Here is an 18019-nt window from a genome sequence, read left to right on the forward strand (position 1 = left end):
TTTTTTTTACATTGAAGTCAAATAGGAAAAGAGATATCAAATTTTTGCAATTTTAGATAACAAAAACAAGGACAAAAACAATTGAACAAATTGCAAAGTCATTAAACAAATGTTTCGTTACACATTTTATTAGGAATAAACAATGGTTGCTTAAATGTGAAAAGGAAAGAGTTTTGATATGCAACTAAAGTATTACAAACACATTAACGTTACTTTGTAGATATATTTGTTTATGGTGACGAGCCCAGAGGCCAACACATCTCTAAACTTATTTAAATGTTCATTTGTAGTAGTTGTTTAGTTTGCTGTCAAAAAAGGTCATAACGAAAATGTCACCCAATTTGTTTTTATCGTAGATTGACTGTAACTTTCCACGTTTTGATAATAAATACAAAGTTAGTGCACTCGCTTGTCACCGAAGCGTTCTTGGTTCGATTCCCGGCCCGGGCGTATGTGAGTTAAGTTTGTGGTAACCAAACTGGACAATTTGGTTAACTTCGGTTGCCCACGGTTCCCAAATAAAACAAGACCATACAACATCATGCCAACGTCAGTATTTTAGCAAAAGCAAATATAATTTTTATCACTCGTTTTAAATATTAATAGTATAACAATTATCCAACATATTTCAGAATCCCTTGGTGCAGTCGGTGTTGAAGAAAAGAACTGTACCTCTCGAGCGATCGAAGAGTTCCCTAAAAACTGGTTCACACTTAAGGAGACCCAGGATGGGGCCATTGCACTCCATATTGCCATAGCACTGTACATGTTTGGGGCTCTTGCAATAGTTTGTGATGACTACTTTGTGCCATCTTTGGAATTCATTTGTGAACGTAAGTAATTTAATTTTGTATTCTTTGTTGCTACAAATAAATCAGTTTTTATTATATTTCAAAGCGATGATGAAGAAGAGAGTGAAGAAGTTGAAAGTTTGTTGCTACGCTTAGTCGCATAACAGCTGTGGCGTCATAATATGATTTCTTGTCTCCAAACTTTTTTTAGATGTCACTAACGCCAAATTTAATTAGTTTATGGCTCATAATATACTTCCTAACTCATACACTAGTTTTAAAAGTGCATTTCACTTTGCTATAATTTGAATGTGAAAAACTGGATACGAGATTCATATGGAGCTTAACATAGTTTTACATGACCTTTTGTTTCTACTAAGAGCTTATCAAATTCCAATTCCAATTTACTTCTTCAAATATGATTTAGGTACTCCAAATTTAAATGTATTTCCATTACAGGACTTAACCTCCAGGAGGACGTTGCCGGGGCAACCTTCATGGCGGCCGGAAGTTCTGCACCAGAATTTTTCACTTCCGTTATAGGCAAGTACATTGATATGTTAATTTTATAGATGTAAACTTGATGAAATTGTCTGTTTTAGTATTTAATACACTTGTCCAAAATATTAAAGGAGGGCAATCGAATGCTTGTCATATACCATCTTAAGTAGGTAATTGATTGTCTTTCAAATTCGCATGTGAAATTAAGAAACAACGTTTTAAATTAAATTGATAATTTTGTAGGCCTTTGAAACATTAACTACTATTATGGTATTCTTTTCTTTATAGAAACATATAAGATAAACTAGTTTAAAGCCGTCCAGCATATAAACAAGTATTCTAAAGCGAATATTAATTTTCAGATTTCAAAACCTTGTATTTAGTCCATAAATAACATATATCTCTGATCATTTGCCCAAATAATAGAAACTTTTCTTTACAACTTAGGTGTATTTATTGCCAAGAGTGACGTTGGAGTCGGTACGATTGTCGGATCAGCTGTCTTTAACATTCTGTTCATCATCGGCGTCTGTGCAATCTTTGCTGGCATGGTAGGTAATGTTTCAGCTCGATTGTGATGAAAGTTTATTACGTACGTAACCACGCTCTCCCTTGCGTCCATTACCTTCATAGCAACAAGTACAGGTGTCTTTTTAGGGGCAACCCTAGAAATTTGAACTGTACTTGGGGCTGCCTGTTTATGTTAAGTCCAATAGACGTTGTAACGCCAAACCTCAGTTAAATGTAACTCCCTGACCTATAAAAATACGCCTTGCATCAAAAACACTTAAGATCCCTTTTTATGACATTTAAAGTTAATTTTAAACTGATATGGTACACGAAATACCATTGACTGTCCGATTGACTTGTTCTCAATAGATGAACACCTAAGATCAACAATTTATTCTTTTAAAAGGTGGTGAAGCTGACATGGTACCCAATGACTCGAGATTGTCTGTTCTACCTAATCTCAATAGCAGCCCTTGTCATAGTCATCGACGACGAACAGGTCTACTGGTAAGTCCAGTATTGTTTTGCGAGTGCGTTGCAATACAGTTTTAGGCTTACGACAGCCATTTGTATAAACTATTGATAGATTGTCTACGCGGGTCACCATTGGCTAGCCTGTACATTTAAATAGTTGATTGGTTAATACTTATATACTTATCATTATATGCATATTGACTAACCAATACACATTTTGAAAAACTGACCAAACCAAATATTTAAGCCGCTCTATACACTTGGCTGTTGGTAAGACACTCATAATCTCCTCCGACCCTTACGAATGTCTGTTTTTAATGACGCACTATGATAGAACGTAAATGGTATTTCATATGCTATATGCATTTAATTAATATAATTGATAAACAATTCCAAAACCATCTTCAATCTATACAATTACATTATTGACATCGTTTTCGAGAACATAAAATAGTTTATATGCTATATAGATGAATGTGTTGGCAAAACTGCCTCTAAATGCTAATTTGGTACGAAACATGTTCACAGATATCACTAGCAGGGTGAGTGCATCTACCAACACTTTAAACCAAAAAAAATCGGTTCTGTGGGAGGGGCGCAGGTCGAACGGTTAAGCCCCTAGGTTACACTCCCTCGAACGTAAAATCCTTTATCCGCCGCTTGGAACCAAATAACAACAGCTGTTTACTATGATCTAATTATTATTTTATTCTCTTTCGTAACAGGTACGAAGGGCTAGTGCTGGTGATCCTCTACATGATTTATATCTTGATAATGTATTTCAACCGTTACCTGGAGGACAAGGCGATACACTACATGAAGCCCGTCATCCGGTACTTTAGGAGTAAAGCATGTAAAGACGTAGAGGCTGACGAAAAACAACCCCTCTCAGGTATTGTTCCCACTTTCACAGGGGCCTCATTGTTTACATTTAAGTCTGAACTACTATTACGTATTTTATTCGAGAAGTTTTAATGCGTAATAAAATAAAATGCATTATAAAGAGATATTCATATATATTGCCTCATAGTGGTAAAAGACTTCCAACAATGGTATATTTCCACAGACTGAAAAGGGTAGAGTTCAAAAGAATTGCGACGCGCCTCTTTGCATAGTCGTAAAGTAGAACAGTTATTATTCAAATGTGATTTGGGAAAATGCTAAATTGCTTATTAAGTAATATCAATTTTATCCGCATTCTTTCAGCCTTTCTACTTTGTAGGAAACATAAAGAAGAAGTTCTTCAAATTGTATTGAAAAAAATAAAAACAATTGGCAAAGTAAATAAATGAAACAGCCACTCAAGGAAAATAAATGGACTCGTATGATTTCTAGCACGAAAATCAAATTCAAAGTTATAAACAGTCAAGCTCACAACAGAGTCAAAATTGTACACAAATATCTTAATGGTCAACAGAATGGAACGGTTAGGGTAATGAGAGTCTTTGCATATGATTTGCAAAAGTAGATGTATTCAAACTCGATTTAAATATATAATGCAAATAAAACAACTATTGTATTTCAGAATTACTTAAACAGGAACAACTGAATGCGAGTTTAGAGTGACAGTAAGCATTATAAGTTGAATGTTTTTAGAAAGCCTTGAGTGTGTACGATTTATTAAAGGAAAAATGGTAAGGTAAAATGTATGATGCAGTCACAACTCAACTTCTTGAATATTAGCGTAATACACAAATATACTATTGACTTGTCTAAGATGCACCCAGACAATCGAAGCCACGAATCATATTATCGCCAGTGATATGATGGTTTTGTATTTGCAAATGGTTCCTTACCATGTACACACGTTGCTGTATGTTATTTGTTAAGTAAGGTATTTGGTCATGACCAGAATTAAAAATAATTTAAACGTAACGAATGATAAACAGTAACGATGTTTATTTTCTGTTTTGCTTGATAGTATTTATTTGAAAAACATTACAAAATAAAAACATAACTCAAATAAATGTAAAGAGAAAGCGGAGAGAATACAGACGGACGAAGAAGGCTTTCTGTGTGTGAGAGAATTTTACGATGAGGAAGAATGCCTCCATAAAATAATTAAACATAAACAGAATATTTAATATTTCATGGACAACCTAAAAGCATATTTAGTGCATTCTCGTTACTGTAATTCACGCGTAAAATTATGGGAGAATACCATGCGATCATTAGACATAATGTCCTGGAAGCGTGCTTATTAAAACCATTCTAATATCAGTTGTTATCTCATTATTGGATGAAATGAGATTCTATGAAGCGCACAATTTTTTCCCCAGATTGATGTGCCACTAATTCAACAGAAACATGTTTTTTGGTATTCGACGACATTACATGTTATCTTAAAAATGCTTCATTGCTATATATGATTAAATCACGTTTCAGAATAGTATTAAATATTTAGGAGGTCGTTATTTCGCTGAAGACGAAGTATGTAAAACAAAGTAATGTTTCTACAAACCATGGAAACTACAAAAACAATCATGTATAGCAAATATACAAACAAACAAGACACACACAGGGTAACACAATTACACTTTACACTATTATCAACACCAAAATACCATCAAAAGTTGAGGCTACAACTTAGGAAAAGGATGTTTCGATAGCGTGCAAACGCCTTTTTCAACTCAAATACTACACAGTGTATAAATGCTTGTTACGTGATTTTAAAAGTTAAACCAACTCAGAAAAAGATGCAAATCTAATAAAATAAACACAGAAGTAGGAGTTCGGAAATGATAATATATGTTTTTTCTTAAAATGATTTTCTTTAGCGTAACTTTTTATTCTACGCGCGTCGCAATACATAATTCAATCGCGTTGGAATGCCTTCCTGATTTTCGAAACCGTTAGTTCGCAGACGTATGTTTAAGTATGCACAATAAAGAGGTTACTCTTTATGGATGATTTTTTATCAATATTCTACATCTATCAATTATGGTATTTTTAAGATTCCCGAAGACGTAAACAATGATACAGTAGGAACAGAAAATAAATAACTACTGGATGGACGTATGTTTTTGATAAGATTATTAGGAAGGTAAAAAACTTTTTCCAAAAGAAGGTGTTTCACACATCACCAAATTAAATTTAATCTATAAAACCATCGAGATTATAATGACAACTCCAGTACCCTATATCCTGTTCAAAGGCCTCATGATCAAGGCTATTATCGAACAAGAGGCACACGGCTAACATCAAACAAGAAACACAGATCTATATACGAACAAAAAGAAGAAAGAGATTCCAACCTAAAGGAAACACAGATTTAATATCGAACAAGAAACGCTGAGCTTATACTGAAAAAGATACCGAACAATATACATAGAGTTTACACCTAAAAAGAGACAGATAGATAACATCGAACAAGAGACACAGGACTTACACCGAACAAGAGACACAGGGTTTACACCAAACAAGTGACACAGGACTTACACCCAACAAGAGACACAGGACTTACACCGAACAAGTGACACAGGGCGAACACCAAACAAGTGACACAGGACTTACACCCAACAAGTGACACAGGACTTACACCCAACAAGTGACACAGGACTTACACCCAACAAGTGACACAGGACTTACACCCAACAAGAGACACAGGACTTACACCCAACAAGTGACACAGGACTTACACCCAACAAGTGACACAGGACTTACACCCAACAAGTGACACAGGACTTACACCCAACAAGAGACACAGGACTTACACCGAACAAGTGACACAGGGCGAACACCAAACAAGAGACACAGGACTTACACCGGACAAGAGACACAGGACTTACACCGAACAAGAGACACAGGACTTACACCTAACAAGAGACACAGACTTACACCGAACAAGAGACACAGGATTTACACCGAACAAGAGACACAGAGCTAACACCGAACAAGAGACACAGGACTTACACCGAACAAGAGACACAGGGTTTACACCAAACAAGTGACACAGGACTTACACCCAACAAGAGACACAGGACTAACACCGAACAAGTGACACAGGGCGAACACCCAACAAGTGACACAGGACTTACACCCAACAAGTGACACAGGACTTACACCCAACAAGAGACACAGGACTTACACCCAACAAGTGACACAGGACTTACACCCAACAAGTGACACAGGACTTACACCCAACAAGTGACACAGGACTTACACCCAACAAGAGACACAGGACTTACACCGAACAAGTGACACAGGGCGAACACCAAACAAGAGACACAGGACTTACACCGGACAAGAGACACAGGACTTACACCGAACAAGAGACACAGGACTTACACCTAACAAGAGACACAGACTTACACCGAACAAGAGACACAGGATTTACACCGAACAAGAGACACAGAGCTAACACCGAACAAGAGACACAGGACTTACACCGAACAAGACACACAGAGCTATATACGAACAAAAAGAACAAAGAGATTCTATCCAAAAGGAAACACAGATATAATATCGAACAAGAAACTCTGAGCTTATACTGAAAAAGATACCGAACAAGACACAAAGAGCTTACACCGAACAAGAGACACATGGCTCACACCGAACTAGAGACCCAGGGCATACACCGAACAAGTGTCACAGAGTTAAAACCCTAACAATTAGCACAGAGAAGATACCAAACGAAAGAGCTATTTACGGACAATAGACACAACGCTACCATCGAACAAGGGACACCACGCTTCAAGAAAACAAACAACTACTAAAATATCTGTATTGGTAAATAATGGATTAACCAGCTTTGTTATCTGAATTTATGAGAACAGGTTTACTTGTAAGTCAAAAATGACCTTATGAATATTTTCAGAGAATTCTCTGGGCAGTAACTATACATCGGACAAGGCGAGCACATCTTCTGCTGACCTGAAACCACAGCAAACTGGCTTCTCTGCAGCGAGTACAAGCTCAGAGGAGCCGATTGTCCACCATCCAGAAGGTATACGACTCATACTTAAGTTCACTTGGTGTCTGAATTCGTGTTTGTATATCATTTAATTGTGCGTATGTTCATACCACCATAGTTATTCGGTATATTGTTTTTTCACTGTAGTTTCAATTATATTCTTTAATCCCACTTTTTCCACTTATTTCCGACCCTTGAAAAAACACATTTAATATACCTATATTTTTGAAAGTCTCCTCCTGTGAAATGATAAGACAATAGTTTTAATTCTATACGAAACTTTGTTAGAGTACTTGTCAACATGCTGTATTTCTAACAAGCTTTGAGAAAATCTTGTTTTATATTTACATATTTAAGCACATCATCAAATATTTCACGTTTAAAAGTAACAAAGAATGGTCGTTATTCACGTTCTTAACTTTTACAACGTTCTTAACAATCGGCCCAAAATGTTCACAATATTGAATTGGTCATGGGATATAAATGATCACTAATCCCTTACTATATGCTAAATCTAGAGGGTAAGAGTGGTCTTAAGGTAAAGCTGTACCATCCCACACCAAAAGGGTATGTGATTCAATTTTCAGTAAGGTTTTTGATTTCTCATTATAACAGTATTGAGGATGATCGGTTTTCGTCACACTTGAGAAGGAAGAAGTTAGTATAAACTAAAGACTTAATCATATTAGTTAAAGACCTGTAATGTATCAGTACTACTCGAACATTGAAGTTCATAGCCACTCTCCTACGCAGTGAACTCCCCAGGAGCAGTTCTCTGTTCTATGTGTCTATATGCAGAATGCATATGTGCACGTACTAGGACACCGGGAATACCGTAATGTAAAGATAGCTAGAATGAACATGTAAACAGTCATATGTTGTTTCAAAAATATCTCAACCCCAACCAAACAGTTCTTTGCCAAATCAGCTGGATTTCAGCAATAATATGTATTAAGAAATTTATTTTATATTCTTGCATTGCCTTCTTGTTTTGTTACAGTCTTTAAAAAGTGCATGTTTCAAATCCTCAAGTTGAAATATATTTGAAAAAAAATAATATTATAGGATTTTTTCAGTGAATTAAATTGAAAATCTTTAAGATACAACATTTAAGTTTGCTTCCTGGAAATAGCTTATAATATATTATGTCCATTTCAGAGGAAAAGCCATACAAATCCCCGTTTATCGTTCCCGACGGGGCAGCACTACGTATGTACTGGGTCATTATGATGCCGCTGAAGTGTATATTCTTCGTATCCATCCCCGACTGCCGACGGGAGGGGGCGTGGCACAAGTTTTACATAATGACCTTTATCATGTCCATTGTCTGGATCGCAGCTTGTTCCTACCTCATGGTGTGGATGGTGACAATCATTGGTGGGTTAACATGTGTTGATCTGGCTACATTCAAGGTGTAGTTACTTACGATCCTCTAAACAAGCTCGCGGAAATAATAAGTATGCTGGATTGCAAGCTGACACAATATAAGTCAGCTTTAGATTTTTTATGTTGCCATTCTAAAAATTTCACTAATTTGCTACTTTAGAGAAATACGATTAGTGTTTGTTAACAATAACCTTGATGACGGATTTACTCTCACAAGTGCCTACTTTTCAGAACGTTTGATATAAGTTCAGTTTATTTAATTGTCACTATATTTCTTCTCTTTGTACAGGCTTGTTGGCTAAGAAAGTTTCATTTCACTTCTGTATTAACTATTTTATACACTCGCAATAATGGACAATGCATTCAATTTCCTCGGATTTGATTAGGATATTTCCTTGACCATTCCGACAGACCTTACATCCCTGAAATATCTGACGATATTATGATAGCGACAATTTCGGCTGTCGGAATATCGTTTGAGTTAATCCTTACATATCTTAGATAGAACACTTATGGCCCTCTTATTTATTTTTTTATTTTTTAGGAGACGCGCTTGACATTCCTGACACGGTGATGGGTTTAACCATACTTGCCGCCGGAACCTCTGTACCCGACTGTCTCAGCAGTATTTTCGTCGCAAGAGATGGTAATAAAAGGGCTTTCCTTATCAGCAAACTAGTTAGCAATATAAATTTGAAAAAGCGTTCATACGATTCGTGCCCATAGCTATTACTATCAAACGTTTTAGTATGTCAAAATTTAAAATTTAATGTCACTATTACTTCTGTGACAAAACTGTTAATCTTAGGTTTTACGATAATAATTCAACATGTGCCTTAACATCAAACACATATATATTAATTAATCTTTGTTTATTATACTTTAAATTGTTGAGATTATGACATTATTGTCGTTTACTTTTTAAAAGACACGCCAAACATAATCGTCTATTAAATTTATTCACAGGTTACGGCGATATGGCAGTATCCAATTCTATCGGTAGTAACGTATTCGACATCTTAATGTGTCTAGGGCTACCCTGGCTTCTCGACACAGCCATCGTGAAAAAGGGCGACCCTCTCATTATCAACAGCGGAGGGATCTCGTACTCGGCACTTATTCTTCTGTTTACGGTTGCTTTTATGTTAGTTTGTGTAAACCTCGCAAAGTGGAAACTTACAAAACCGTTTGGCGCTCTATGTCTGGTTGTATATGTCATTGTTATAAGTATATCGTGCTTGTTTGAGTTAAACGTTTTTGGTGACTTCGTTGCAAAGTCCTGTCCGAGGTCGGAATCCTAATACGAAATTAGTCTTGGTAATTGCTTTGCAAATAAAATGCAACTAATATTTTAGAAGACTTTTAACATTGTCTTCACTGTTGACTAATTGCAATAACATGAATTTGCCTGCCATGAGTTCGGTTAAGTCTAACGAAAAATGTGTTTACGGCAAGCGTTTACGATTAGGTTCCTTGCTTGCGATGAATGCGACTGTTAGCCTTAGCGGAACTCATATTAGGGTTGGTATTAGTAGTTACCAGTATATGTACGCTTTTTACATTTTTACATTAGACATATTACATTTTACCCTTTTTCAAATTATTTCAACGTTTCTTTAGGATGAAAATATCGCACAAGATGAATATTAAATATCATGAGCGCAGTTATATTTAAAGTATATTGTTATGTTTGATTATTGTGAACTTCCCATTTGACATATTATAGTAATAGTGTATGTTTTTAAACACATAAAATGTGTTAATATTCACAAATTGCTATGAGTTATTGCGGTAGCGCATCTAACAATGCAATATATTTGAAATATGGTATATTGATTGCCATCAGTTTGGGAAATATTAGCAGTTTGATTAGCTATATTGTAAAACTATTTGTCATTTCATTTTTTGTTTGCGTTTTATTGTCACCGAGCGAATAGTCTTATCTAATTTACTCGTTAGCAGTGTTTGTAAAAAAAGTTATTATGACAACTTCAGCTACACAAAAGGAGATTAATTCTGTTTGCCAAAATGATAGAAATTTGCAATGGTTTTCGGACAAGACTAGCATTAAACCAATTTGGTTTCTATTTTCAATTGTTGGTCTTCATCCAATCTCATAATAAACATACCCTAATTAGGACCTGAGGTTACCACAGAGAAGGTCACTTTCTGGCGAGTTTACGATGAGCCAATCAGATGCTTCTTTCCCGGATATCATAAAATAACGAGGTACTCATAGTGACACGATATTCAGCTGGTATCAGAGATTTAGATTAATTAAGAAAAATGTTCTTAAACCATTTATTAAGCTACTGTAATCAAAACCGAAGACATTGGTTAACAATTTCTCTTTACCATCCCCTTTTCTTCTTTTTTTGTCCGTTGCTAATATTATGTTCATACATACAAACAGTATGTACAGGATGTATATTTACATTTTGTTCTAAATACTCTTAATCATGCAATAAGCATAAAACGTACGTAAACAGGCTCTTTTGGGGCAATGAACAATTAAATTACTGTTAATTGAAAGATATGTGACATCGTTAGCGAAAATGAGTCTTATCCAAGGAGGCTGGAAAGAAACAAGATTTGTTCATTGATCGGATTGAATTAGCATAATTCAACCTTTCCTTAAAAAGCAGGGAAACTGCTTTTGTGACTCTATACGATCAACTGAAAAATCAAAATGGTCCATCCTATACGTTTTCTCCTCATGATTCTATTTTCCAACCTGTATCACAATTATGTTAAGTTTGTTGTTGATATTGTTGATTGTTGATTTGTGTATTATTAAAGGAAATGAAATAAAGTAATTCATTGCAGATTCATGGTTTTGTAATTTATCTAGCATGTCAAGGTTATGTTGTATGTTGATATTAAGTCATAAATACTTCATATGTATTCAGCAGTCCAGACGGCAACATATAAACATTGTGGCTACAACTTTTTTGTTCTCATGTCTTTCATAATCATGGCATTATTCTTTCACTAATGAATTTACGACAGACGTGTATCCTCGCCTTGATATCAGATGCCCACATAAGTAAATAACACTTAACTTTTGTAATACTGACCCATTTTACAAAAAAAAATCCCTCCTGTGAATAGAGAAAAAAGTCATCGTGTAGTGTAACACAAGCAAATATCCAAGAAACCAACATTAACCAAATTGAAACCAGAATTGAATGTTCTGCTGATAAATGTTTGCGAATATTTCAAAATAGTGTACATCTTTTGAAGTCAAAGTTCCAAAAAGTCGTTAATGATATTTGTATGAGCTTTATTTTATTTCTTGTGCACCTCTAAATGTAACCTCATATTTAATATTGTACCAACATAAAGACGCTTCTCGACCATTTTGTAAATACTACATACATTCACATTGCTTCTAGTTTTAGACCTTTTATATACATGAGCACAACGAAATGTGATCATTAGAATATAGTTTAAACAATACCATTTGAAAACATGTTTGCATCAGCCTGAATCAAACAAATTGTACAAAAAGACAACAACACAGTATCATAAGACAATTAAAAACAAGACTGCAATTGAATATTAGTGTAACTTGAGAGATAATGACAAATAGGACTGACCTTATGTCCTAAAATCATATCTGTTTGTAAGTAAAGTTAAATATATCGAAAAAAAATTTAAACTTACAGTGATTAACATGTAGACAACCCTAGTTAATTGAGAATTGGAAAAATGCGCATAAACTGCGAAAGATGCATGTGTCGTAAGTGGTGTAATACATCAGTAAGTAAAATTCATTGCGTTGAACACAACGATGCCAACTTTATGTAAGTTTTTGACAATGTTTTTCTTGCAATTGTATCACCTGGAGTCTAGTCCCTTTTAACTCGCTTATGAGAACTAAATCACATAATAAGTTCATCCTCAATCCACCAAAAAATTAAACTCGCTCCCTTTAATCGCAGAGAAAGAAGTCATGTGTTTCTTTTTTATTTTATCGTGACAGTGTGCATTTTTACGATTGCCCATGGTGTAACAAATATTTACACAAGCATATACCGTGACTTCTCAATAATCTTAGCAATTGTCATATAGTCGTCAAATCAAGCATGTGCGAAAGTATTTCACTCCTAGTATATCCCAGTGGTGTGTCCAAAGTATCCTGTTGAATGAGGAGATCAATGACATTTAGAGAAAGATAATAAAAATCGCGAGAGACATCAATTAGATAAGACTTGCACGCATTCCACAGAAGGGGATTTATTTCTGTTTCCACTATATAATGATAGATTTGCCTTACTTGACAGTTGATTTGCGCTTCCTCTCAGAATCATCAATAGAAGCAATTAGGATGTAGTGTTATTTATTTGTATTCAACGAATGATTCGATCGGGAGTGTTTACAATATTCATCGCCTAAATATTTTGTTTTCTGGATGGAGGAAGATTATCTCGTCGATGCTATCAAGTATAAGGAAACGATATAAAGCAAAACATTAACAAATCAACTTGATGCTGGCTGTCCTGTTACGTATTGCAATGTACATACACTTTAGAGAACTAAGTTGGATTAACAGGTGCTGCGGTTACTAGGCTAGGTTCTGTAAGTCAATATAATTCAGTTTCCATTTAGACTCGGGAGATTGACATCTCGTCCTCTAAATAACCCGGAAAGAATAGGAAAATGACAGAAATAAAACATGATTCTCAATATAATAGGAAAGAAACAGCTTGACCAATGATAGCAATCATCGATAGAACAGCAAAACGATCACTCAAACGCCCGCCGAACGAACAAGTCAGACACATCTCACACCTATTCATATAATGATACGAATCACTGTGATAGGTTTAAAAGATCAACAAAAGTCTTTACTCTGCAGTGACATACTAGCGTGAGACATTGTATTATCATATTGCAAAATATTTTGGAGGTGTATAACCTGGTGGCCAGTAAATCCCATCAAACGTTTTTAAATGCAATAGTCCAGACCCACATCAACATAATTATGTGGTATTGAAAATATAAAATTTTGTTTGTTTCACTGTATGTGGTTACGTTGTTGGTTTATCAGACAGTACTTGTAGTCACTTTGTTTTAAAGCATGGCGACTTAATAAAAGTCGTAAAGTCAGTTAAAACCTCGGTAAATTACATAAAGTCAGAAGGATCTCTAAAACTAAGAAATAAAACAGTAAAACTTTCTTCCTCATTTTTGAAAGAATCTTCCAAGGAAGCTTCTCAAATATCCCTTATCATATAATTCCTATTATGGATATAAGAAATAACCTTAACACCGTTTCCCGTTGACCTGCATTCATACCAATTATTGAATTCAAAATACCTTGTCAATATCATATCAGTAAAATATTTATGTGGTCAGAACCTTAACAAACCGAACACTTTAACAAATGTACATTAAAGTATGATGTACAGCAAGTTAAAGACTCTTTGCGAAACAAAATATTTTGTTTTGGTACCCAGAAGGTTTGATACATAATATGTTTAAACGCCAAAACAAATACACATTTTTGTATAATTTAGTTTACACTGCGTATATTGTTACAGTGAACAAAAAGTAGTTCGATTCTTTTTTATCACACAGTATGACATTGAGTCGAAATTTGTTTGAAAGCTTTATTGTGCCATTATTGTAAACTAATTATTGCATGTGGGCATCCCCATCTAATTACGCTGATAACATGTGTTTAGAGTAAGGGCATTTTTAATTAAAGTTTAGAAATCCATTTGTCACTTGAAAAATTGAAATTGGTTGCTTACTAAACGTCATATATAGATGAACATGATAATTTAGGAAACGACTGATATTTTTCAGCAATTTCTTTAAATTGTTTGCCTCTTAATAGAAGTGTTGCAAACCTAGAAGGATATATAACATTTCACTAGCAAACAGCAGGAAGGTTAACAACGGATATTTTGAAGCATACGACTTAATTTGTTTGCATCATAATTTAGGTGTTGCAAAACTAGTAAAAAAACACCAATTCACTCAAAACCAACAAGGAATTTTCACGAAAGTTGGAAAGTACACACACTTTAATTCGAACGATTGTAATTTTCGTGACGTTCTCTTAAGCGTAAAAGCGTCTACGTAGTTCAGCTCAACCAATATGACTGTATTGATCAAAAACATTCGAATGTCTTTGCCGTGATGGACGTCGTTTTGAGATGATGATTTTTGCAAAACATGCTTATTTCCTTTGGCAGTAAAAGTTGTAATCGATTCCATGAGGGCAAAGAAGTAGAATAAATATAATATAACCAAGTTAAGCAGCTCTTGAATTGTTTACAGAGCTCTTTATTTACTTATCGTTTTAAAGGGCAATTGTAAAAAATATGTTTCTGATCCCCATATGTGCTGCCTGCATGACATTTTTTGTGAAATATTAAAAATGCATTGGAAAAGAAGTCAGTCGGATTCTCAGATACATATGAAATATTACTACAGTTTCGGACCGATTGAAAAAGTTCACAACAACTACAAATGAATCAATACCAATGTCATCTAGCTTTCTCACGAATACAAGTGTTTAATGTCTTTTTCACGGTGTTGTTTTGCGGCATTGCCTGTTTCGCATAAGTGTTCGTACGGCCTTAAAATTGCGCTTCTAAAAAGGGTGTTTGTTCAAGTTGACGATTTCTTGGCTTGTCCTTCTTTTTTCCATTGTAGAATGTATTGAAGTCAGTAACAAACGGAGCTCAAATGTCACCTTGTAAGTCAATACATTCATGGTCAGTATCTTGTACAACCTGGGAGATAGTAGACATTAGGGTTGTTACATGCACGATATTGCCATCAGAAACATTTTGATATTTTTGGCCCATTGGCCGGTAGCAGCGGCAGGACCAGGATTAGGCGTTTGAACGGCGTCACTTTGAACATCAGCCCCTACCCAAGAAACAAAATAGCCCATATTGAAAGACTAAGGCTAAGCCTTTGATCTCCAGAATAGATATTTCCAACAATTATTATACCGTTGAAAGCTCTGCTTAAATTGCATGTGGTGTAATGATTTTAATATTTCGTTTTACTTTATGCAGAAATTAATTGATAAAAACTTTTGGTAAGAAATGATATTCATTTAGTGATGAGTAAAAGTATGTAAATACCACCAAATGTTCTCTGAAGGACTGTGGAATATATCACGCCTGTAACATGAATGACGCAACGCCAATGGTCAAGGCCACCGCGACTGGTCAATATTTATGCAAAAAGGTACAGAAACATGCTCAGTAGCAAACAGTTTAAACATAAACCCGGCAATAGTGGCAATGGGCAAACGCCAAAGACATAGAACATAAAATCACAAACAAGAACAGTGCATAAATTCTATAGATATATATATATAATTGTTAGGTAACGCCTTGGAACGGTCAGTAAAATGAAGCCATGACCCCGTAACTTTTCATATCGGGTCACTAATCTTTATATCGTACCAAAATGGCGTGTATTTCCCAAATCCGATTAAAAATGAAACATTTCACTGAAAGCGTTGGCGTCTTGATCAATGTTACCAGTTTTTCTACGTTTTATATATATATATATTAAACGTCGGGTCATAATCTAACCCCGTAACTTATAGTATATAGCCAACGTGGTAACAATTATGTTGCAATTAAGAATTAATAATCGCATGGAATCCTGATGAAAATCATTTTACAATTTCTGTTTATAACACATCACAAACATACGGGTTTCCTTATCAGCTTTAGATATCATGAATGATCATCATGATATTTTCGTCTATACGATTGCAATGCAATTCAACAATGTTTCTGAAATTGGTTGGATAGTGAAATGCCGTTGTTGTGTTTCTTTGGTCGTTATTATAACTTGCGTAGCACGACTTGTGTATCATGACGAAATGTCAACACTTAATGACCGAAAAACCTTATTTCCTCGACGAAAAGGGTGTTTTGCAGACAAAATAAACAGTCTAACTGGGCAATCCGGAAGGAGTTCTGTAATATAAGACGCCTTTAACAAGTGCCTAACGATGAACAATTGACACAATGCAGATAATTAGAAGTAGAAAATGAGACACCACGCAGCGCATACGAATATTATCTGCACGTGACGCCGTAGGCTCTCGAGATCGTCGAATCGGATTCCGCGTAGCTGGGCTTTGACGGCCAGGAAAAGCGAAAAATCAAGTGGCGCAAGGTCTGGGCTGTAGGGGGCGTGCTCCAACCTGCCGATCCCGAGAACATCCAACGCCAACTCTGTGTACCGGGCTCTGTGCGCTGGGGCATTGTCCTGGTGTAAGAAAACATTTTCTATGTCCTCTTCCATGCCGCTCCTCTTTATGCGCAGTGCTTGGACCATATCCCGCCTCGCGACCTGTTCAATAAATAACACAAAATTAAATACCAAGTTGACTATTTGAAAAATAATGCATTGTGAGGTTACACCGTTTCACTGCTGTTATTATTGAATTTATGCATCAGTTCTCTACATTTGATTCATAGCATGATTATATAAATGTGTAATTTCGTTTATAAATATGTTTATTAAAAAGGTTTACCTTTGAATAATACGCTGCATTTGCGGTAACGCCCGCCGGGACCGCATGTGTCAGGATTATACCGTTGGCGTCCATAAATACGATGAACATGAATTTTCCTTTTGATTTCGTCACCCGAGCCTTCTTTGGTTGTGGTGAAGACGATGTTTTGCAGACCATACTTTGCTGTTTAGTCTCAGGGTCGAACAGATGAAACCACGTTTCATCCGTTATGATTATTCTTTGAAGAAATCTGTCCCCTTCACGTCGATAGGACCTCCAAAAAGTTCAATGATTTATTCACCCTATCCTTCATCTGATTGTCATCCAACAGCATTGGTATCCAACGTGGGCACACCTTTGTCATCTTAAACTCTTCAGTAATTAGCTTATAAGCTGCTACCCCAATGTCACATTCCTCGGCCATTTCCCATGTAAACACTCGTCGGTCCCTATCAAGCATCGACTTTACCATTACGCGCTTTTTCGCCACAAGTGCCGGTCTCCCACATCTCTCGTCGTCGGATGTTGACTCGCGCCTCTCCTAAAAGCGTCTGTGCCACTCAAAAACAGCTGTGCGCCTCGAAGTTTTGTCTCCAAATGATTTCATCAACTTTCTCAATGTTTTCGATGGTTAAACATCTAAACACTGGAGAAACTATATCACGACACGTTGGTTTTCAATGATTTCGCGTTGCATGTTTGCTTTGAGCTCCTGTTTTGGATTTTGTTTTGCTCAAATGACGTCATGCGTATTTTACTAAGACCTAATAAAAAATACATTTGGTTCGGGTAACCCGACCCTACCGTTTTTATAGTCAGTTTGAAAAAAAAAAGCCTACCCTAACCAAACAATTTTTTTCTAGGCCTAATGACGTCATGTTGTGGTTCGGCGTCATGATGACGTTTCCCGCGTTTTTTGATGTTACAAAAATCGTTTAA

General features: G+C 35.7%; 1 protein-coding gene across 1 annotated transcript in view; it reads left to right on the top strand.

Moving 5' to 3' along the window:
* Positions 1-11401, top strand: part of LOC128212972 (sodium/potassium/calcium exchanger 4-like) — a 42657-nt gene extending 31256 nt beyond the window's left edge. Inside the window, exons 2-10 of the mRNA XM_052918442.1 lie at positions 633-833; positions 1251-1334; positions 1740-1843; positions 2209-2309; positions 3002-3168; positions 7093-7221; positions 8347-8565; positions 9119-9220; positions 9541-11401. Of these exons, the coding sequence (XP_052774402.1) occupies positions 633-833; positions 1251-1334; positions 1740-1843; positions 2209-2309; positions 3002-3168; positions 7093-7221; positions 8347-8565; positions 9119-9220; positions 9541-9875 (1442 nt within the window). The 3' untranslated portion in view covers positions 9876-11401. The remainder of the gene's footprint in view (positions 1-632; positions 834-1250; positions 1335-1739; positions 1844-2208; positions 2310-3001; positions 3169-7092; positions 7222-8346; positions 8566-9118; positions 9221-9540) is intronic.
* Positions 11402-18019: the final 6618 nt, after the last annotated feature.

This window comes from Mya arenaria, chromosome 1 (genome assembly GCF_026914265.1).
Source record: "Mya arenaria isolate MELC-2E11 chromosome 1, ASM2691426v1".
Lineage (NCBI taxonomy): Eukaryota > Metazoa > Mollusca > Bivalvia > Myida > Myidae > Mya > Mya arenaria.